At 35.0% G+C, this 23,929-nt stretch overlaps 1 protein-coding gene and 2 pseudogenes across 13 annotated transcripts in view; 1 reads left to right on the forward strand and 2 right to left on the reverse strand.

The window, feature by feature from the left end:
- Positions 1-23,929, forward strand: part of Smg7 (SMG7 nonsense mediated mRNA decay factor) — an 89,421-nt gene that overhangs the window by 44,456 nt on the left and 21,036 nt on the right. For 8 of the 13 annotated variants that reach the window (XM_087194420.1, XM_087194422.1, XM_087194421.1 and 5 more), the window contains 8 exons: positions 156-294; positions 10,319-10,350; positions 12,193-12,310; positions 14,050-14,182; positions 19,144-19,315; positions 20,534-20,605; positions 21,459-21,609; positions 21,953-22,088. In XM_087194420.1, the coding sequence (XP_087050546.1) occupies positions 179-294; positions 10,319-10,350; positions 12,193-12,310; positions 14,050-14,182; positions 19,144-19,315; positions 20,534-20,605; positions 21,459-21,609; positions 21,953-22,088 (930 nt within the window). In that variant the 5' untranslated portion in view covers positions 156-178. Of the gene's footprint in view, positions 1-155; positions 295-634; positions 778-10,318; positions 10,351-12,192; positions 12,311-14,049; positions 14,183-19,143; positions 19,316-20,533; positions 20,606-21,458; positions 21,610-21,952; positions 22,089-23,929 lie in introns of those variants that run through there. The other 5 variants (XM_021242928.2, XM_013078919.3, XM_087194424.1 and 2 more) reach the window with 2 other exon arrangements.
- On the reverse strand, positions 3,715-6,459 carry LOC106010907 (uncharacterized; annotated as a pseudogene).
- On the reverse strand, positions 6,682-7,056 carry LOC101717265 (cytochrome c oxidase subunit 6B1 pseudogene; annotated as a pseudogene).

A 23,929-nucleotide genomic window follows, 5' to 3' on the forward strand; every position in this document is an offset into this window, starting at 1 on the left:
GTTCTAAGAAATTAGATATAAAAAGAAAAAAGTCTTTGATATTTTGCCTTTGTCTTTTGCATTAAATCATTTCAAATGAAGAAAAAATAATTGTATTCCAGGGAATTCTCTGCTTTTGTGAGTTAACTTATATTTTCCTCCTCTCCTCTATCTAGAATGTCTTAAACCATTCTACCTTATGAGAAATTGGATGTTCTTGCAGATAGTCATTGTGGGAGAAAACGTTTCATTTAAGTCCCAGATGAGGACCGAAAACTTGAAATCAGAAGAACATCTGAAATCAAGTAATATTAGGTAGGATTAAAAATTACAAGGGATTTCTACATGTTTTTATTAACTTTAGAGATGTATGTTAAAGTAATCATGTTTTGTGGCTCCTAATAGAAGAATTAGGCACTTTCTGAAAGATTTGATGTTGGCCAAGTTGGGGGGAACCTGCCAAAAATTGTTTCACTTATGTGGCTTTATAAAAACTTCAGCATATGTTTACTTTGTTTTGTACATTTGTGTCTTGTGGTCTAAGAAACATTTTAAAGATTTTACTGAAGTAAATTTTTAAGAACTTACTTTTGTGCATGAAGCCAGTGAATATTTATAAGCATAAAACATACCTATTTTGTACATTATCATCTAGAATGAAGATTTCCATTTTTGTAATTTCCTTGAGTGCAGAAACCACACTCCAGGTTTTGTATATTAACATGAATGCAACTCAGCCTCCCAACTGCCTATAGAAATGGTGTATGATAAAGTGCTAGAGAAGCTGTATTCTACATGGTGAGTTAGTAACTATTGCTATAGTGTAATGACAGAGCATGTACTAAATCTCAAAAGGTGTGGTTTTAACTGAGAGGTGATAGTTGCCCTTATAAATTGAAACCGATAGCTGGGTTATTTCAGAAGACCTGCTTTATTGTATAATGCTTCTGAGCTCTGGTTCTTGAATTCAAATTGCAGGTAGAACCCAGGCTCAACTGCTTCCTAGTTATGTGACTTTGTCCAAGTTACTTAACCATTCTGTGTCTCTGTCTTATCAGCAGAATGGAGGTCTTTTAACCTAATAGAATTGCTGTGATATTTAAAGGTTTTATAGTACATGAAAGCATGAGAAAATAAGACCTGGCAAATAATAAATGATGAGAGCATATTATTAGCCTATTCATTAATTTTTAGCAGGTGGGGCTAAAATATAATCAATTAGCATGGCATTCCTGTCATTTATAGTTTGGTTGATGTGTGGTCCAATTTTTAAAGCATACTTGTTAAATAATAATGTAAGTGGGCCGGGGATTTAGCTCAGCAGCACCGCGCCTGCCTTGACAAGCACAAGGTCCTGAGTTTGATCCCCGGTACCCCCCCCAAAAATTAATACTACTAATAATGTAATCAATGCTAATGTTTTTGTATTTGTTTTTTTTTTGTTTGGTTGGTTTTTTTGTACTGGGGATCGAACTCAGGACCTTCTGCTTGCAAGGCAGGTGGCAGAACCACTGAGCTAAACCCCCAGGCCCATCAATGCTAATGTTTAGAGAGAAAAAAGTAACATGTGACCAGTTCTTTTGTAATATTTATATCTACCTTTGATTTTCTTTTCTTTTCATACTAAGAATGTGATCTTCATGACATCAAAACACCTTATCCTTGCTTTGTTGCTTAGTATTATGTGGTGGTAGAGGACCTAGAATTTTTTTTACCTTCACCTCAGAATTTTATCTTAAACCTAGTGTGGCCCTTCAGAAGGGGGGCTCCCATGAAGCAGCAGTGGGGAAGTAACACCTGATTAGCCATTCAGTAGTAATTAAATGCACAAAAGTAATTTGGAGGTCACAGCCAGATTACCTTCCTTCTTTGAGGGGTCATTTACCTTCAGTCATGTAACTTATTTATTCCTCATAGCAACTCTCATTTCTGTAAGTGCCAGTTTACATACCTCTCTCCACCTTCTCAGATACCCAGCTCTTTTAGCTAACAATGTGGGAGTGATTTTAGACTGCTTCATCTCTATAATTAGTCTGTTAGTTACAACTTCCAGATTTTTTTTTAATCTGAGTTTTTCAACCCATCTGTATTATCACCTCATTTCTAGTCTTGATGTTTTAAAATCCATATTTCATACATATGAAATACATAACTTTTAAAAAAATACAAATCTAACAGTGCTGTATCCTTACTTAAAATTCAGCCTTGCTTTTGTATTGCTTAAAGAACAGAATTTGAGCTCCTTGAAATGTTGTGCAAGGTTTCTTACAATCTCTTGTCTTCTTTGGTCCTCTAGCAACAGCATCTGTGGCTTCTTGCCTTAAATTGTGCTCCAGTCTGCCTCACTCACTGGCTAGTGCTTTTATTGTTGTATTATTTCTTTTGCCTTTTTCTGTTTTGTTTTGTTTTGTTTTGTCAGTACTGGGGATCAACTCCAGTCCTTGCACTTGGGCAGCAGGTGGTGAAACCACTGGCCCTCTTTTGCCTTTTTTCATCCTTGAAATTCCTGGAGAAGCCTTCTTGGTCCTTAATAACTAAAACTAGGCACACATTTTCGAAGAAAATAGATAAGGAGTGAATGTTGTGGTATAGAGCATTGGAATGTCAGGAAATTTGAAAATACAAGATGAAGTACCATAGACAGCAACTTACTGTTTTTATTAACATGAACTGAGCAAAGCTCTTTTAAAAGCAACATTTTTCCTAGATTCTCTTTTCTAAATGAAATCCAGTAGTACGGCAGTGATTTATTCTTTTCTCTGATTAATACCATGAGACTTGATGATATATGAGAGAGCTATATATTGTGTATTTATTTCTGTGAGTGTGTGCATAAGTGTATACACATGTGTGACTGTTACTTAGCATGTGTAATTATGATTAGGTTCTTATTTTTATAATTACAATTGATAAATACTGTTATCCCAAATTGTTCCTAACTCTATGGAAAAAAATGAGCAAAGTGATAAATTAAAACCTACCTTGGCTTTTCCTTACATTTTTCAAAAAGAAGTACTCTAGATGCTTCTAAAACAAAAGAGAGTGATTTGCCTTTTCTGACCAACGGTATGAGTTTAGAAAATGTTGGTTTATTGTTCTGAATTCTCCTTACAGAGAAAGGGGTCTGGAGTTTATGTGGAAGGAATCTCCCATTTTATGTGTCTATGGTTTAGAAATATCTTAGATTTTTATACCAAATTTTAGAATATGTATTCTTAAGAGATTACCCTTTCTTACCTTGCATTGTTATATTAATACTAAATGTGACCAAGATATTTATTAAAGAGGATAGCCCAAATTTTAAGTTTTTTCTTCTAGTGACATCATAAAAATGATCATAAAATGGTTAAATACAGAATGCTCCAATTCTGTGAACTATTACTATCAAATACTCTAGATTTTCTTTTTTTTTTTTTTATGCTTTACCTTTTTAACTTTATTTGGGAGTATTTAAAACAAAAACATACGAATGATCAATTTATCAACATTTTATTTCTAGCATTCATTTGATACTTTGAAAAGTTTCCTATTTCATAAAAGTGAAATCTTTGTTTTCCTTCTTTATAAAATACATGCTTGTGCCAAAAATTAAACAAATAAATTAGTTTAGGTAAAGCAGATACCTTTATAATATGGGTTTTTCTATATAAGAACACTGTTTTTTGCTATCTCTCTATTCAAGCTTCCTCTGGTAGCCCTCAGTGGAGAATTACAATTTTCACCATATAGGTTCCACAAAACAATTGTTTCTAGAAAATCTACTGTTCCTGATACTGCTGGGAAGGAGATATTTTCTTTAGTATTTTCTAGCTGGTTGGTAGTATAAAACAAAGTTATTTATTTTTAGATACTGTTTTTTTGTTTTGTTTTTGTTTTTGTTTTGTTTTGGTACCGGGGATTGAACTTGGGTCCTTACACTTGCAGGGCAGGTGGCAGAACCACCGAGCTAAATCCCTGGCCCTTTAGATATTATTTTTTAACTAGTGATACATTCTTCATTAAAAATTGAATAAAACAGAAAATATGTTTCCATGTGAAAACTTTGCCACATTCATTTCCTTCCCCGAGTTTTCCTCCAGGGTGAATCTGATGATGCATGATCTATTTCAGCATTAACCTTCAGAGCTTCTTCATCCTTCTCATTACTAACATTTCCCTTCATTATGGACATTCTGATGCTGACCAGGTTGGAAGGTAAACCTGAAGGCTTTCCCACAGATATTACACAAATAAGGTTTCTTCCAAGTGTGGACAGTCCGGTGTATAATACAGTCAGTACTAAAGCTGAAACCTTTGCCACACTCCACACATCGGAAAGGTTTCTCCCTATTGTGGCTTCTCTGATGTCTAATTAAATGGGCATTAACATGGAAGGCTTTTCCACACTCCTTACACTGAGAGGGTTTCTCTCCAGCATGAATTCTCTGGTGCACAATATAGTCGGAACTACAGTTGAATGTGAATGCTTTCTCACATTCCATACGCTTGAAAGGTTTTTCTCCAGTATGTATTTATTGATGTCTAGTTAACTTGGCATTGATACTGAAAGCTTTCCCACATTCCATGCACTGGTAAGGCTTTTCTCCAGTATGGATTTGGTGATGATCAAGTAGGTTTCTTTTAGAAGTAAAGCATTTCCCATATTCATTACATTCAAATGGCTTCTCCCCAGTGTGAAATCTCTGATGTTGCATTAGTTTTGCATTAACACTGAGAGCCTTTCCACACTCATCACACTTATAGGGCTTCTCCCCAGTATGGATCCTCAGATGCTGTCAAAGCTGAGAGTTACACCTAAAGGCTTTTCCACATTCATTACATCCATATGGTTTCTCACTGGTGTGGATTCTCTGATGCTGGATTAACTTTCCTTTGACACTGAAGGCTTTTCCACATTTGTTGCACCCATAAGGTTTCTCGCCTGTATGGATTCTTTGATGCTGAATGAGTTTTGCATTATTATTGAAGGCTTTTCACACTCTTTACACAGATAGGGCTTCTCTCCAGTATGGATACTCTGATGCTGCCTAAGCTGGGAGCTGCACCTGAAGCCTTTCCCACACTCACTACACACATAAGGTTTCTCTCCAGTGTGGATTCTCTGATGTTGAATTAATTTTGCATTAACATTGAAAGCTTTCCCACAGTCACTGCACTCATAAGGTTTCTCTCCAATGTGGACTCTCCATTGTGTAATATATGCAGAACTACAGGTAAAGCCAGTTCCACACTTCTGGCACTGATAGGATTTCTGTCCTGTATGGGTCTTCTGATGCCTGCTAAGACTCCCATTAACACTAAAGGCTTTCCCACAAATCTTACACTGATAGGGCTTCTCCCCACTGTGGATTGTCTGATGTGTGATATAATGGGAACTGTAACTGAAGCATTTCCCACACTCCAAACATTGAAGGGTCTCTCCCCACTATGAAGTCTTTGATGCTAAATTAATTTTGCGTTAACACTGAAGGCTGTGCCACATTCCACACACTGACAAGGCTTCTCTACAGTGTAGTTTTCTAGATGCTGACTAGGTTGAGAGTCAAATCTGAAGGTTTCCACAAAATTTTCACATTTCAGAGTACTTTCCACATTATTTCATGCTTAATAAATTCTGTGTCAGAGCTTTCATCAATCCTATACAACCAGGGTGCTGCTCTTCAGTGAAGATACAACGATGCTGAAACAAGTTTGTACTGTTATTAAAGGAACACTCCTCCACGGAGCTTGTTTCATCTTTCACTGTTCTATCCATGCTATTGCTGTTGTTCTTCGTCAACCTTCCTGCTGAGAGGACTTCCTGTTGTTGCTGTGGCATATAAGCTTCTAAAAAGTCTGTTTCCAGGGAAAAGTCCTTCGGAAGTTCAAATGATGTTCTGTCTTTTTCTTCATACATTTCCTTTGTCAAATTATTGTTTGTCTGTATATCAGTATCTACCGTTCAGAGGCCCTGAGGGCCTGTTCCAGTTACAATGGCCAGTGGAGATAGGCTCTCCAGTTGTGAGATCACAGCCAGTTTCAGAAGTGGAAACCCTAGGGAGACAGGCCATCCCAGTCCGTCTGAGTGAAATACACAGCCACATCCCCAAAGGTCACCAACTTCTGAAACAACAGGTTCCTGCTGCCCTAGGGCCTGATCCATGGATCAGGCTCTGAGGCTAGGCTGTGAGGAGCATGGCTGCCATTACCTAGTGTCCCTCTCAGAGGAAGGCTGGAGCGCAGCAGCAGGCTGCGAGATTTTCTTTTTCTTACACTCTTGTGCAAGAGAGAAATGTGATATAATGGCTAGGAGCTGGACTCTGGAGCCAAACTGAGTTCAAATACTACTTCTGCTACTTAACTCTGTGACCTTAGGCATGTTCTTTAGCCTCTGTCTCCATGTATTTTCTTCAAGTACAAAGTGGGAAGAGTAATGGTACTAAGTATGAATTAAATGATTATTTTATATAAAAGCCTTAGTACAGTATAAGTGCAGTACATGGTGTTATTACGGTACCAGTGCTTAGAATGCATTAAATGTACTTGTATATCTTGATGTTACGTTATCTCCATGAGTATTGTTTGAGATTAACTTTATTTATTTATTTATTTATTTGCTTTTCAACTGAGTTTTTATTGTTAAGTCATGATTCAGGGTCCCGGGGTAGGGACCATCATGTACCCAGGTCCCCTTTACCACTGAGAAGGACAGAGGACAGAGAAGCAGGTGGATCCAGTTCATATCTTGCCAGGAAATGTGCCTTTAGCCCGGTGTTCGTCCCAGGTTGAGACCCAGGATATGGGGCAGAGGGACTTGTATACTCAGTGGTACCACTCGCACACAGAGACATCACCCTCTTTCGCGTTCATTGCCTTCTGGCAGCGGTGATAGTCCAGGTAGTTCTGCCAGCAGTTCCTGGTCTGGTTCTGACTGGGGAAGCAGCTGTCAAAAGGGGCAGTCTTGTAGTTCTTGATTTTGGTCTTGATGTCTTCTGCCATAGCGCTGATTCCTAAATACAACCCTGAAGCCGCAAGCAGCTCAATGTGACCCTCAGCGAAGACACCGCTGTCACACAGGAAGCGGAACTTCAGATTAACTTTAAACATATTTGTCACCAGATGTTCCAGATTTTATTCAGCCTTTTAATCATTTTTTTATTGCTTGATAGAAGTGCTTAATTTGTTATCACTTAATAACTAAGGCATTTTATTTAATGTGTTAAAAGCTTCATATTTTATAGCTGTTAGTGCTTTTTTATTATTAAAGGCATAATGACTTAATTTTTGGATTCTTGCTTCATTCTTTTTGTTAATTCCTTCAGCTTTAAGAATAAAAGAACTCATGTTGCCACACCTTTTGCCAAGAAAAACATTAAAACTTTTCTTTTTATATAAGCATTGGCTAGAAAATGTAATATTAATCTATTGAAGGTCTTTAACAAAACCAGTAAAGTTGAGGTGTGGGTTTTTAAAAAAATAATAGGCAGTTTGTGCTAGCCTTTATTAAAGCATTTGTATGAAATCACATACTCACTTATTTGATTTCCTATATACAATAAGAAAGGAAGACTAATACTTTATTAAGAGTAGTGTTCCAGGAAGCAGAAAAAGTTCTGACTTTGGTAGAATAGGGTATATTATTGTATGTTTTATCAATTTGTATGACCTTAGTTTTTAAAATGCATAAGCCTTGTGGAGATTTTTTAGTGGCAAATTTTAACACTCAAAGTGGACAGTGAAGGTAGGGCTGTATGATTAATGGAATTTGATGTGCTGTTATATTTTAGGACTACACATAAGTATTTATTTGGTATTATTCATTTATATGGATAGTTCTCATGTGGTTTGTGGTTATCTCAACAGGACCCTATTGTGATTCTGTTGTTTGAAAGCTTAATTTAAAAAAAATTTTTTTTTGTAAAGGCTAAGAGAATTAAAGGACTCACTTTACATTTCAAAACCAAATTAAAGTTCATAGTGGCTATTAATACCTAGTTATGTAAAAACATTATAGTAAAAAATTTAGAACTAATATTCTCTAGCTTTCCTGTCAGAAACATTATTTTTAAAGACAGAAATCTCGAGTTTATGTAGTTAACCTTTTACATTTTGTTTTTAATTGATTGATACCTAGTAATTGTACTTATTTATGGGGTACAGTGTGATGGTTCAGTACATATATTCATTGTATAATAATCCAGTATATTTAGCATATTCATCGTATATAGTTATCACTTCTTTGTGGTGAGTACACCTCCTCAGAATCTCTTCTAGCTGTTTTGAGAGATTTGTTACAGTATTGTCACCATCATGACCCTACTTGACACAGAACACCAGCATTTATTCTTTCTAACTGTAACTTTGTACCCATTGACTAGTCTCTCCCATCTTCCCTTGTCCTTTACCATCCCCAGCCTCTGGTAATCTTCTATTTTCTGCTTCTATGAGATGAGCTTCTTTAGATATCACATATGAGTGAGATAATTAAATCCAGTATATATGCATGATTTATCTTCTTCATTAGAATATTTATTGAATGCCTTAAGAAAAGTAGTAGACAAGGAGTTGTGGTGGTGAGTATATTAGACAGCTCCCTTGTTATTGAGACACCGCATCTAGTACCCACAATTTAAAGGAGAGGATTAATTTGGCTGCCAATGTCTGGGGATTTAGTCCATGCTCAACTGGCTGCAAAGCAGACTATCATGGTAGAAGGGCATGGCAAACCAAAGCTTTTTAGTTCATGGCCTCCAGGAAGCAGAGTAGTAGGATACTGCCAGAGAGAAAGGGGTGAGGAATCAGAGACCCCAAAACCAAGCCTCTGTGACCCACCCAGGCGAACCCACTAGTGTACTCTACCGATTCCCCAGGTGGTTCCCAAAGTAAATTGGTTTGACTGCCACAGTGAGCAGTGTTAAAAGGTGTGATATATACTAAGAAGAAAACATACAACCTTTGAGAGCAAGTAGGAACGTTCTTAATCTAAATGATTTTCTCATGGAAGTAATGTTCTGACTCACAGAATGAATTGTAATTAATCAGACAAAGGAGAAGAAGGGCATTCCTAGCAAAGGAACTCTTTTACTAAGGCCCAGAGCGTGAAGGAAGCATCACACCACAACTCAGTGATGGAACACGGAAACTGAGGAGAGTAGAGGCGGGAGTGGGAGGGGGAGTGGGAATTCAGACTAGAATTTGGTAGGAAACTTTGGTAACGATTTTGTTCTGTACCCTAAGAGCAGTGGGAAATCAAGTACATATTCTAAGTGGATCATTGACAGATCAGATGTACATTTTAAAGATTCTTATAGCAATGGGAGAGCACCATGAAATGGGCCAGTGGTGAAGTGGAACAAACCAGTTTTATGATTTGTTTAGGCAAGGGATGTTTAGAAGTTGAATGAGTGTGGTTGAAGAGGATATGAAGGAAAGATACAAGATCTGATTAGGAGATAATGTTCTCTGGAGTTGGCAGATATTAGGAGTTTGGAGAAAGTTGTCACAGATAACTTCCAGACTTCTGCCATCCACAACTAGAAAACGTGCTTCATTTGCTAAGGTAAAACAAACTAAAAACTAGAAATAGAAGGGTGAGGCATACAGGTGGCCATTAGTTTGGTTTTGGAACTCTTAAATACAGGCAATTTTGAAGAATTGAGAGAGAATAAAGAGAACCAATTAGAGGGTAATGTGGGGTAGGAGATTTTAAAATGTGTGAAAGGTTTGTACCTGTTTAAATACCAAAGAAAGGGAAGGACCTAGTAGAGAGGGAGATTTCAGAGTTTTCAAAAAGAAGAGGGGTTAATTAAAGGGACAAGTCCTTAAGAAGAGCTATAAAGAGCATACCTAAGTGAAAGTTAGGTCTTAAATAAGAGATACAATACCTCTAGGGTTTTAACTATAGAAAGTAAGGAGAGGGCCGGGGATTTAGCTCAGTGGTTTCACCCCCTGCTGCTCAAGCGCAAGGACCCGAGTTCAATCCCCGGTACCAAAACAGAAAGTAAGGAGAGGGCTGTATAAATATAGTAAGTACTCAGTAAGTGGGAATTATTTTCTCTTGAGATATGTGGCTGTCATTTGGTAATGAGGAAGAGGAACAAGAATCAGCAGCTTGAGGAGAATGGAAGTCAGATTTGGAGGAAAACAATAAAAAAGTAAACTACTTGGTTACTGATGGTCGTATAAACTTAAATAATGGAATTGTTTTTCTAAGGCTTAATGCTATCCTGGATGTTGGGGGGGGCTGACAATTTGTAGTACCACAAGTTTAGCTGCTGTAGCTTTATTGTAATACATGATTTCAGTTATCTCTTACTATGTTGGTTAGTTTCTAACTGATTTTTTTTTTTTCCCTATCTAGGCAGGCAGAAGTCCTGAAGGCTGACATGACAGGTATTGGCTGGCTTCTTTTTCACAACTTATTTTATACCGTTAAATTAAGGGAAAGATAATCTCTATATTACTTGTAACTCAAAATCCTGTCCTAGTTGCTAAAAGAGATAATAACTTATTTGCTTTAAATATTTATTGTTTATAGTCAGGGAGGGTGTGGATTATTGAGATGTCTTCTTCAACTTCCAGAACCACAGGCTAATGTAAGAGATCCTGGGCAATCTTATTGTCATTGTACTAAAGGTACAAAGGAGAGGAAAGTAATTATAGATTTACTTAGTATAGAATACTTTGATTCTTACTGTTGAACAAATTTGTCATGATCTTTATTGTTTATATCAGTGTCAGCTTTGAGCTACTACCGTTGCTCTTGAAATGGCATTCTAAGTGGAATCTGTCATGTGACAAAAATGGTACATAGAGTAACATCAGGCTACCTATGCTATGTGCTTTTTCTTTCTTTCTTTTTTTTTTGTACCGGGGATCGAACTCGGGACCTTGCTCTTGCCAGGCAGGCGGTGGAATCACTGAGCTAAATCCCCAGCCACACCATGTGCTTTTTCTTAACTGTTGAACACCCTCATAAGTAGTCCTAGGGTTGGATTTTTATAGGGGAGTTTTAGATGACCAGAAACTTTCGGATGTTAACTCTTATTTATGTAAGTGATAGTCTATCTGATAGGTCAGAGTTAATGATCTCTTATCCCCTTTTATTGTCATCAATAAATTGAAGCAGGGTTGAGCAAATCTACAAATCTATTATTGATTAAAAACTTAATAAGAAACCAAGAAACTGATAATAGACTCTTTCTTACTAACCAGCATACTCTTGTGAGCATTGACTCAAATAGTGTATCCAGGAGATTCTGTTTGCAGAATAGGATTGTGGAGACTATAGATACTGTAACCAAATTTAAACAGGAGTGAAGATTGTGTGATTGTTCAGCAACAGACTTCTTAAATGAGTTCAATTAGTTTAACTGGTTATTGGAAATACATAGTGTAATTGAAAAGTCCATTACTAAGTTTGTCTATAGAGGCATCTTACTGTCAGTTACTGAACTGCTCATGAAACCAGTCAGTAATCATCAAGGTAAATGTTCTTGGAGGACTCAGGCAGACAGTAGACAGCATGGCTTCAATTTTATAATGTATAGTGAGAGACTAACTTACTGATTTTATTCTACACCTGGTCTTTTATGTGGCTGCTTGAGCAGTTTAATCCCAGTCTTCTACCAACCTTCTTTCACATGAAATTGCAGATTGAATTACTTGCAAAAATGTCTTAGAAAGCAGTATATCATTAAAATGGTTCTCACTCTCATGGCTGTATCGGGTTGACATATATAGAATAGGACAACTGCTAGTGAACTTACGTGAAAATTCTGTAAGGACATTTGTGGGAAATATTAAAAATAAATTCTTATTTGAAATAAAAAGGGTAAAGCTATTTTGGGCAAAAGAATATAGTTAGGGTCAAAAACAAAAACACTTACCTAACTGGTAGTCCATTATTTCAATGAAGTGACTTACTGTGAGGCATATGGCTACCAATGATAGGAACCTAGAATAGGAAGAGACAGAAATCTAAAAAGTGAAGCATAAATCTTTTTGTGTGTGTGATATTATTTCAAAGCTAAAAGACTAAGAGATGCAAAAGCATTTTAAACCAGATTTAGTCATTAGCCAAAAGATGAAAGTCATTTAATATAAAACTTCTGTAGCAGTCTTTGGAATATACTTAAGAGCAGATTTACTTTGGGGAGTGGAGAGGGAAGGAATCATTGGTGTGCTGTGTATATTAAGCTGTTTATCCATGTGTTGTTTTGTTCTGTTACTCAGATTCTAAGCTGGGTCCAGCTGAGGTCTGGACATCCAGGCAGGCCCTGCAGGACCTGTACCAGAAAATGCTAGTTACTGATTTGGAATATGCTTTAGACAAGAAAGTAGAACAAGATCTGTAAGTATTCTTATTTGGGATGTTACTGTAAGATCAAGCATCTTACCACAACTTTAAAATTGGTTGGTTGCTTGGTTGTTTCTTATCCTACTCCAGAGTAAACTCTTTCGATAGAGGTTCTAATATTTGTGATTTTTTTTAAACAAAATATTTGGGCATTGGTGTTTCAGGTACAATCTTTGAAGCTAAGAGGAGAATGTTTATTAAGGGCAGCTCTTTTAAGGCACATCCAAAAAGCAAGTGACTTGTCTCAAGTATTAAGAATGTCCAAAAAAAAAAGTATTAAGAATGTTTGGTTCTCTCTGTGAAGTCCTACATTTGAGCCTGATTTTTTAACTTTTTAGAAAAGTCTTTTCTTTGGTAAATATTATTCTGTAAATTTCTGCAACAGAAAAATACATTTGCATTGTAAGGAAAGTTCTTTTTAATCAAATAAATTCATATTTTCTTTTCCTCCCAATAAAATTAAAGAAAGATTTTGTGTATTTGGTTATTCCATTCTTTCTAAGAAGGGTGAAAATGGAAGATAACCAGATTCCTAAGTGAGTAAATAAATGCCTTTAGTGAAAAGCCTTGCCTTATAAATTGGAATAGGGAAATTAGTGATGGAAACCAATGAAGAATATTCTGTTTTATATTGCCCAGTACCCTACATTGCAGTGAAGATTAGTTGGTTTTTTTCTATCTTCCATGCCTTTATATGCTTTATATTTTTAGGAAATTTAGTTACAGTAAGTCCCATGAAACATTAGAGTTGCAAATGTTCACAGGTGTACTATGTAAGACTCACTTTGTTGGATTACAAACAAATCAGACTTAGGAACATTCTCCTGGAAGGGGATTCTTTTGTAACTCCGGGACTTAAATAACAATCAATCAATATTATATCTGAGATATTAGAATCAAGGACAAGATGTCTTTGGCAATATTAGAGAGTGATTGAACTCCTAAATCATTAAAAACCTGGTGCCCTAGTGCTTCACGAGTTGATGTTAGTTATTAGGAACATTCCAGCTAGACTGGAAAACCTTTATTGTGTTTGCTTTTTCTTCCTCTCCTCTCTCTTGTGATTTTCAATTTGGAGAATGACTGTTTTTCACGAAAACTGAATTTAAAGAGATTCTAAACCTAATTTTATTAATGAAGGGCATTTTATAACAGGATTTTGATGCCATAGTCAGCATTGTATTGTTTATCTTAAATAGACAAAATTAAAATGTGGCTTATATTTCATAATGCAAAGAAAACATTAATCCCAAGAGAAATAAACAAAACTATTAAATAAGGATGAAGCTGCATGCTATGTAAAATAACTTTTGGGAAAATAAATATAGGCGAACATGTACAAGTCCCTCCCCCACATGTAACTTGATAGAGTACAATTATTTTTGGTACAATGTATGGAAATTTGTGAATAGCTTGTTTTTACTTTGATCTTGCCACTATAGTTCTTTGAACTGGGATTCCTAAATAGACTTAGCTCAGGTAACTCTAAAAGATTAATAGCTAAATTCAAATCTGATTATTCAAAATTTGGTAAGTATTTAGTAAGGACAGTTGGGTTCTTCTGCATATTCTTATTCAGTGGGGAGTTATTTTAAATAAATGAATAACTTTTATGCAGGTTTACTGTCTAGCAAGATACAATTATAACAAACAGTTCTTTCTTGTTCTCAGGGGGACCAGTGTCTGCCTAGTGAGTCACTGCTAAACCAAATAGAATTACATTTTGTTTTCAGCTGGAATCATGCCTTTAAGAATCAGATCACAACACTACAAGGCCAAGCAAAGAATCGAGCAAACCCGAATCGGAGTGAAGTTCAGGCAAACCTTTCTCTGTTCCTAGAGGCAGCTAGTGGCTTCTATACTCAGGTGAGTTCTGCATTGTATAATAGTTTTCCTAATATTAATGGTAAATATTCTGCTCTTTGTACACATCTTTATTTCATGTGCACTTTTGTGTAACCACTTCATGCACCATCCAGGGGTTGATATCTCAAGTGAATACAAATGTCCAAAATTATTTACCACAAGACCTTTAAAAAAAATAAATGAATACTGTACTCTCAGGTTGATATTGTGTTTTATATGTTGAAGGTATAACTGTATGTACAGAAAAAGGGTTAATGACAGCAAAGCATTAATGAAACAGCATAAGTCAGTTACAAATGGCATTAGAGCATATGTATGCGTATAATCATAAAATTAACAGCTGAGCATGGAGGAGGGGCACTCTTGTAATCCCAGCACTCAGGAGACTGAGGCAGAAGGATTGGCATTGAGTTCAAGGCCAACCTGGATTACATAGTGAGTTCAAGGCCAGCCTGAACTACATAGCAAGACCCTATCTCAGAAAAATAAAACAAAACAAAAAAAGTAGCTATTTTGTACCAGGTAAGAAATAGTTAACATTTGTAATTATCAAGTGAGCTTTCCGCATTTTTTTTTTTTTTTCAGTACCAGGGATCGAACTGGGGACCTTGCACTTGCAAGGCAGGTGCCGGAACTACTGAGCTGAATCCCTGCCCCTCCGTATATTATTTATATTGTAGAATTTATTGTGACCTTGAAATGTTTCTAAACTACCTTAAAAATGAAGTAGCTTTTCCTCAGTTTGAATAATAAGCTATATTCATCATTGTCACAGATTTTCTCTTTTCCTGTTACATCCTCATATAACTTCTGTATCAGGCACGGTAAAGGTGGCATAAATAAATCTTATTTCTGACCATGGGATTTTCTTTAAGCATTATCTTTTTGAAAATTCCCATTTCATTTATTTGTAATTTAAGTATAAATTAAATGTTTTATTTAAATTTAATATATAAGTTTTAATTAACATTTTACAATAAGATAAGGTTTTCAGGCTCTTGTATTTGAACTTTCGTTAGTTCTTCCTATGCTGCTTGTCACCTACTATATTTTTGTTTTATTCTTGTTTTATCATTCCTTTGAATGAAGAAAAAGAAAAGAATCTCTGTTGGAAGATACCAAATAGCTGTCATCTTTCAGAGATCATTTATACTTTATTTAAACCAAAGAATGTTCATCACAGTTCATCATTGAAACCGCTCAAGTACAGTTCTTATTTCAGTGTTCATCTTCAAATTTATGCCAAGTGTTAGCAGTATAAGTTGATACTTTGGAGAGGGTTTACTTTCAGAAAGAGGCACTGGTGTACTAGTAAGTAGATGTTAAAAACTTACTCATTCTACATGTGTCTGTCAGAAACCTACTGTTTATAAGACACAATATTAGGTACTAAAAATACGGAGGAATATAAGACATAATATTTACCTTCAAGGAAATATCTAGTGTACATGAAAAGATGGATATAGTATAGATGTCTTTTGTTTCCTGACTATAAAAATAGTGCATACTAATTTCAAGTAACTTCAAAATTATACAAAATACAAAACTTTTTTCATTAATTCCCCCACTCAGAATAAATCACTGCTTTATTGTTGCTGTTGTTGCTGTTGTTGTTGTTGTTGTTGTTACTCAGGGCCTCACACATGCTAGGCAGGTGCTTTATTCCTGCGCTATATTCCCTGTCCTTTTTAAATTTTATTTTGAGACAATCTTCCTGAGTTGCCTAATCTGGACTCAAAACTTTAAATCCTTTTTCCCCAGCCTCCCAAGTAGCTGGGATGATAGGCATGTGCCACTTTTCAAGATAAATTACAACTTTAGTATACATCCTTACAATGTTTTTATACTTTTTTACAGTTAGAACCACACTTGTATCTGCTTTATAAACATATAAGCTTTTGCTTGTTAAACAGTTTAATGAACATCTTTATATATAAAGTATTTTCTCTAATACTGAATTATTTCCTGAGGACCAGTTCTTTAAGTTGAAATTATTAGATTAGTAAAAGCTTAAATATTGTGCAAAGATATTGTTTTCCCAAAAAGCCATCATTTATAACATTTTTGGTTAATTTCTCCTGTTTTGCCTTTATTTAGAGTTTTTGAAGTACAAAAGTTAGCACAGGTTTTTTTTATACTACATATTTTTTCCTTTGTGTATAGCTCAATGAATGTTTTATAATAATGATAATAATCACATCTGAAGGAGCAAGTGGACTTTATAATTCAAATCTTAATATTTGAAAACAATACCAGTGTCCTACAGTAGACTAATGGTTAAATAATTTATGGCAAAACTATAAAAGGGAAATATGAAACTTAAAAATCATGAAGTTTTTTTAAGATGAGAAAAATATCTACTATAATTAAGTGAAAAATAATGATATAAAAGTATATTCAGGTCTAGCCTTCAGAACATCTAGTACTGCCATATAATGAAGTAACTTCTTACCTCAGCCATCCACCTACATTTAGGAAACTACTACCAAGTACATATACATCAGAGTAAACCTATATAGAGATAGGCTCTAGTTTTGATAGAATAATTGCCAAACGTAGTTTTCACTTGCGAACTACCTGATTTCTTCTTGGGTTCCACTTTGTTGCTCCCTTTAAATAAAATGATGCTCTATTTTCAGAGAAGCTTTTTTTCTCTGGTATTTATTCTTACAGCTCCTGCGTTCAAGCAGAAACAGCCATTCTATGTGATGTTCAGACCATATTTGATTAACTTCTTGTGATCATTTTTTTTTTTCTTCTGGCTAGATATTCAGCTTTACCTAAGTTTCCAGTCTGTTCTTTGAGAACCTATTATTGATCTCAATTCTCGACTCTCATGTTTACTTGTCATCTTCCACTGGTTTTGTTTCGTTTTGTTTTTCTTTTTTTTTTTAACTTTTAGTTTTTATTGTTCTTTATGCCTTTTCTGTTTTCTGATTAGCTTGAGGTTTTAACTTGTTAATCTGATTTTATGTCAGGAATTTTTTTCCCTTTACAGATGTATAGGCACAAGGAAAATAAAATAGATAATTCCTGTGCTTAGTAAGAAAGGGCACAAAGGATTTATATTAAGTTATCAAAGTGGTTTTTATGTTAGAAAAAAAGATAGTGCCTTTTGGTTTCTTGTGAGTTGGGTCCTTGGGGTTTTATACAGTATTTTTTATTGTGAATTCTGTACATATTAAAAAATGATGGGATCAAAGTTTTTCTAATTCTGTAACCTTAGTCAAATGACTTGATACTTCCTGTTGCTTTCACTTCCTCATCTGAAAAAATGGAACTTTATACCTACATACACTGTGTTGCTTCTAGTTTATCACAAGGGTAGAATTGGACAAATTATCTAGAGAATGAAGTTTATTATAAATCTAGAATATTCTTTTGGCATATGCTGTGTTTCATGCTTCCTCTCCTCTCTTTCCTATGTCTGTTCTTTTCCTACCCTTTCTATCCCCTTCTCTTCTTTCTCTTTTATGAACTCTTTAAGGACACAGATTTTCTTGTTCATATTTGTTTCTCTGTTGCTTATCCTGAGTCTGACATAATAGGCAGATACTTGAATAAATATAATTTCAAAAAAAATTTGAATGGACCTATTTGTAAATATTTAAATAAGCAAGAATACAACATGAAGAACTGTGTGAGGACCAAGAATTAAACACATGGCAAGGTGGGAGGAGGAAAGCCTTTGAAGGAAACTGAAAAGGTGTGGTTGGAGAAGTATGAGAACTAGAAAAATTCAGTAATCCACCCATAAGATTTGTTTTTAAAGAAATAGGCCCAGTAGCATGGTACTGTATTTAGCTGTTAGGTAGTTAATTGTCTGATAGTGGTTTTTTTACAGCAGTAGTAGATGTTAGGATGAGGAGGGGACTTACATGGAAGCTAGATGGTAATGAATTAAGGAATGGATAGGAGTTGAGAAGCAGATTTGGATAATTTGCATTCTTCTGAAGGAATTTTGTTAAGAAGAGGAAGACACATTAGAAGTTTGCTGGGAAGGAATTTAGAGTCAAAGCAGAATGTTTTCTTTGTTGTTGTTGCTTTGCATTTTTGTTTTCTGCAGGAAACTTTAATATGTCCGGGCCACAGAAACAGATACAAGAGAGTTTAAAAATAGAGGAAGAAATGGGAGGAGGTGATAGGCAGGAGTCAGAAAAGAATGGAATAACAAGTATACACAGGTAGAGGAGTTACCTCTGACCAGGAGGAAGAGCCCCCTCATAATTTAAGAAGAGAGACTAGATGAAGGAAGAATGAGTGATTAATTAAAGTCTGTGATGCCATGAGTTCTGTTATAAATGTAGACATGTGAATTGTCTTAGAATTTAAGAAAATGCATGTCAGGCCAGCCTTGGCAACATAGTGAGACCACCCCCCACCCCCGGAAATATCAAAAAAGAAAATAAGTATTGAAAAACTCCTACTAAATTCTTAAAATTACCTTATCTTGCATTTAAGTCATGTTTGTAATGTCATAATTTGTAAGTCACATTTTTAATGTCATAAACCAATCTTTAATGGTTTTGTGTATTTTTGAGAGAAGTAGGTAGATAATTTCATGGAATTTCTTGCTTTTGTTTGCTTGCTAATTGAGTTCAAAATTCTTATTCAGGTAAATAACCTGTTTCCAAGTACTAACCAGGCCTGACCTTGCTTAGCTTCCAAGATCAGACGAGATTGGGCACGTTCAGGGTGGTATGGCCATAGACAATAGCCTGTTTAAAAAATACTTCTGTACCTTTTAAATGTACATCTTAGAATGCTCTAATAGTAGAAAATTCGAAAGATATGGTTTCTATCAAATGATACTAAATCCTATCAGTGATTACCATACATTTTTCATATAGTACTTGCTCATATCCAAGGAGTGATACTGGATATATATCTTACAGCATACAAACTTTACTTTTAAAACACTTCCGACTTTCTACTAAATATTGGTTATGTTTTTCATTTAGTTATTACAAGAACTGTGTACAGTGTTTAATGTAGATTTACCATGCCGTGTGAGGTCTTCCCAGTTGGGAATTATCAGCAATAAACAGACGCATACCAGCGCCATAGTGAAGCCACAGTCTAGCTCCTGTTCTTATATCTGCCAGCACTGCCTCGTACACCTTGGAGACATTGGTGAGTCTTTGGTGTGAAGAAACCGATAATGAATTCATCCTTTTCTTTGTGGTAGTCATAGAAAGAAGCTCTTTTCTTTTAAAGTGAATATGCACACACAATTTAGACCGTAATAAAAGGAAATCATAAAATGTATTTCTAGAAGCTTAGAATTTCTTAGTGTTTTGGGATTGGAGAAGGACCTTATAGGCAATAATTTTTACATTAAGTTTAAATTTTATTCAGACTTTATGTAGGTATAGGCAAATAATAAATACCAAAAGTATAATCTGAGCTAAATTTATCAAAGTGACGATGTTATATTTTCTAAATTAAAAATCTATACTCTTCGGAATAAATAGGGTTTATAAATTTTCTGCTAGAGCTAGATTGCTTTTTTTTCCTTCCTACCAGTACACTAAAAGCTCATTTTAAATTTTTGTTTTCTTTATAAAGTTAAATTTGTATTTGCATTATATTTTATGTGGGAACTTATTTATTCTTTTTCATCCCTTTAAGGTGACTTAAAAAGGTTGTAAAACAAATTAACTATAGGATTATGTTTTGCTTGTCCTCAAAAAGCAAGGAATGGAGAACATCATTGCTTTTGAGTTTGAAGATTTTAGGGTTTTTTTAATGTCATAAACTGGTGGCTCCAAGAGGGATTACATTAAAGTAAGCAGTGAGTTCTGCAGGGAGATTCAGTGGTAATGTATTTAGGTTATTTTCGCTTTAAATGTATTCTTTGCACACACATAATATTGCAATACGTATGAAGCATTTTACAAAATCACCTTTTAAGATATTGAAGAAATTACATAATTTTCAGATCGTATTGTATAGTGTTTTTTGTTTTGTTTTGTTTTTAAGTGCCATATAACTCACTCCTTCTTGTGGGCCGGCTCCAGGTCACCAGCATAGTCCATAGTGTGAGCTGGTGGTGCATGACACTGGAGGACCTGAAAATGGGGGCTAGGTAAGCTTTGAAATTGGTTACGTGCTGATTGTCCCCAATAGGGAAGGCTGGATGGACACTTCACACATAATCCTATAGTTAATTTGTTTTAAAGTCTTTTCTGTCTTTAATGATCCTAAAATTACTTCTACATTTAAAATTAGTAATACCTTTATTATCTTTAGAATTTAAACTCCAGCTCTTTTGGAAATACTCTCCTGGTGGATGTTTTACTTTTTTTTTTTTTTTTTTTTTAAGCTAAATTTTCTTTTTCTTATTCTCAGCTCGATACAGAAACCAGACCAGCCAGGCAGAGTCCTACTATAGGCATGCAGCTCAGCTTGTCCCCTCCAATGGTGAGTGGGCCTGTCAACTAGAGGTTGACCATTGACTCTTTGTTCTTTATAGTACTGTAGCAGATAACTCAGGTTTACCTTTCAGATTTTATAAAAGCAATAGATGTGAGCTTGGTTTTGGTTTTTATATTTTCCCCTTTTAACTGTACATTTCATATAACTGAAATGAACTTTTTAGAAATAAGATTACTTTTATTGTCAGTAAAGCAATATAAATAGAACTTATTGTGACATAAAATTGTTTTTACAATTCTGGCTTCCTTTATTATAGAAGAATTATCTCTTTAATGCTACCATTTCCCTTTAGAAAAATGATTTCTTATCTAAAAGTTAGTACTTTCATCTTTTGATGGCCTTGCCAAAGTAGACATTAGCAGTGATTCTTAAAGAAATTTCAGCAAAGATTTGGTAGTATAAATCATTAGCACTAAGCCATATTGAAATTCCTTTAAATTCTAGAAAAAAATCTTAACACAGGGGTGCCAGTCTAGCCACACCATCCATTTCATATTACCTGTGACTGTTTTCACACTACTGTGACAGAGGTGAGTAGTGTGATAGAGACCCTTTGGCATGCAAAGCCAAAAATATTTGCTAGTTAGCCCTTTCTGAAGCCTTATTTGAAGTTACCCTCCATCCTAGTCATACGATTTTTGAAATGTGTTTGTGATAGTACGTAATATCTCTAAAAATGCTATTTTATATCATGCTTATTTATCATTTGATACTTAGGCAATTTGTCCTATAAAATATTTCCCATTGTTAATTTAAGGATATAAAATCCAACCATTTGTATTCTCACGGCAAGACTGCTGTTCTTAGGTTACTTTAGAATCTTAACTTTCTTCTTTAGGTCAGCCTTACAATCAGTTGGCTATCTTAGCTTCTTCCAAAGGAGACCATCTGACCACAATTTTCTACTACTGCAGAAGCATCGCTGTGAAGTTCCCTTTCCCAGCTGCCTCCACTAATCTACAAAAAGCACTTTCTAAAGCACTGGAAAGGTAGGGTTGACTTTTTCAAGAGGTCCTTGTATAACCTGAAGCCTTAGTTCTTCAGATTTTGGCATACAGGAGATAATGATAAGGACCTATGCTTCTTTTCTCCTATTTCTAAACCTATAGATAGACATACCACAGTTTATAGTCACTGAATTTTACCCAGTGTCTGATTTGTTCTAGCTGAATACTGACTCATCTAAGTTATTGCTGTTGAAAAGTTAGATGCAGAACCCTTACCTTATATACCAGATGCTCAAATAACTTGCTTTTGCAAGCCAAAGTCTCTTTTAACTGATTTTAGCCATTTTGCTGCTTAAGATTCATTGAAGTTTTTCTTTCATTTCAGCCGAGATGAGGTGAAAACCAAATGGAGTGTTTCTGACTTTATCAGGGCCTTTATTAAATTCCATGGCCATGTGTACCTGAGTAAGAGCTTGGAAAAGTTGAGGCCTCTTCGAGAGAAATTGGAAGAACAGTTTAAGGTTAGATTTTAAAAATAGAGATGCTTTTCTTGTCTCAATCAGAAAGTATAAGATTTGGAGGAAACTAACTTCCAGTTTTTAACTTAACCATGAACTGAATTAACTGTAAATTAACTGAATTAACTGTAAAAGTTAATTTTGAAGTATATGAAATTCTTGCATACAGCATCCCCTCAATTTAAACTTGGGTATAGTATCTTAACAAAAAGAGTGACAATGTTTTCACTAAGTAACTTCCATTTGGTAGAAAATATCAAAGTAGAAAAACATAATTCCATCTTTCTTAGTTTTGAAAGCACTACTTTTAATGGTTTTTGTATTCTTTGACCTACTTTATCAATATTGCCAATCTACAAACCATGGTCTTTATTCTGTTTGTGTTTCAGTTCATCAGGATTTGTGATCATTTGAAGGAAAGCAATAAAAACTTCTTTCAGTAGAAATAAATTATTTTAGTTATATATAAGGAGATTAAAATTAACCTTTGTTCCACTTATATGTGAAAACACTTCTATTAATACATTGAGAAATAAGCAGTGTAAAAAATAGAGTCAAAATTAAGTATTAACTTTTAATTCATTTATTGAACAAACATGTGACTTGTCATTATTGTAGACATTGGGATCAACAGTGAACAAAATGATCTCAAAGAACTTACGTTTCTTTGTTATTTCTTTGTATCTGTACATAGGATACTGTCTATAACTTGTAATTATTTTCAACTGTTTTTCTGTAAGTATTTTTAAAGTCTCATATTCCAAGAGATTTTAGAACTTGGACAGTTACTATATGAATCAGTCAAATATAGTCAATACAAAATAGTTTTTAGAATTGATCATCTTTAGTTTTAGAAATAATCTTTTTGTTGACACTTTATATGTGTAAAAGGTTTTATTAGATAATTATAATAGGAATAGTTTTTTGTTGTTGTTGTTACTAGGGATCGAACTCAGGACCTTGCGCTTGTGAGGCAGTCGCCGGAACCAGTAGCTAAATCCCCGGCCCAGGAATAGCTTATTTTTAAAATGAGCTTATTCAATCCCCTTCTGTTTTCTGATTCTAGCTACCTATTTAAACTTAGCCCATAATGTATTACTTACAGGGTGGGGTATGTGAAAGGAGCACTAACTTTTTAATGCCATAGGCTATTTCGCCTGGAAAAGAAAAACCATATATAAATAGATTTGTAATAATTATTCATATATATGAGGGATTATTTACACAGGTCTTTTTTTGTTGTTTTTTTTTTGGTACCAGGGATCAAACTCGGGTCCTTGCGCTTGTGCAGCAGGCAGTGAAACCACTGAGCTAAATCCCCGGCCCCTATGAGGGATTATCTAAAGAGAACCAATCTTTGTCTTTCTTGGAGTCAAAACTAAAATCTTAAATTATGTGTAGAGTTCTGTAGGTAGTTGTTAAGGGAGATTCTGGATTCTCCTTTTTTAGAGAGTTTAGATGTCAGATTGACAACCATATTCCTTGGATGGTTTAGTCACGGTCCTACTAAGTGACAGAGTATTAGACTAGATGACCTCTTAAAATTATTTCTAACTCTGATTATGTGAAAAATATACTCCCTAAATTGGGTGGTAAGAAGCTGTGTTAATGAGATCTTCACTATGTAATTATTCTAGTCTAGAAACTAGTCGGCTTTGCATTACTTAGAACCTCAAGCATATTTTCCTCAGCTATAAATTTCTGGTTTTGAGTTTGTTTTGTTTTTTGGTTTTGGGGGGTTTTTTTGGTACTGGGGATTGAACTCAGGACCCTGCGCTTGCAAGGCAGGCGGCAGAACCACTGAGCCAAACCCCTGGCCCTGTTTTGTTTTTGAGATAAGGTCT

The sequence above is a fragment of the Heterocephalus glaber genome, unplaced genomic scaffold, assembly GCF_053883595.1.
Source record: "Heterocephalus glaber isolate CG9 unplaced genomic scaffold, H.glaber_assembly_v1.0 deba00001600, whole genome shotgun sequence".
Lineage (NCBI taxonomy): Eukaryota > Metazoa > Chordata > Mammalia > Rodentia > Bathyergidae > Heterocephalus > Heterocephalus glaber.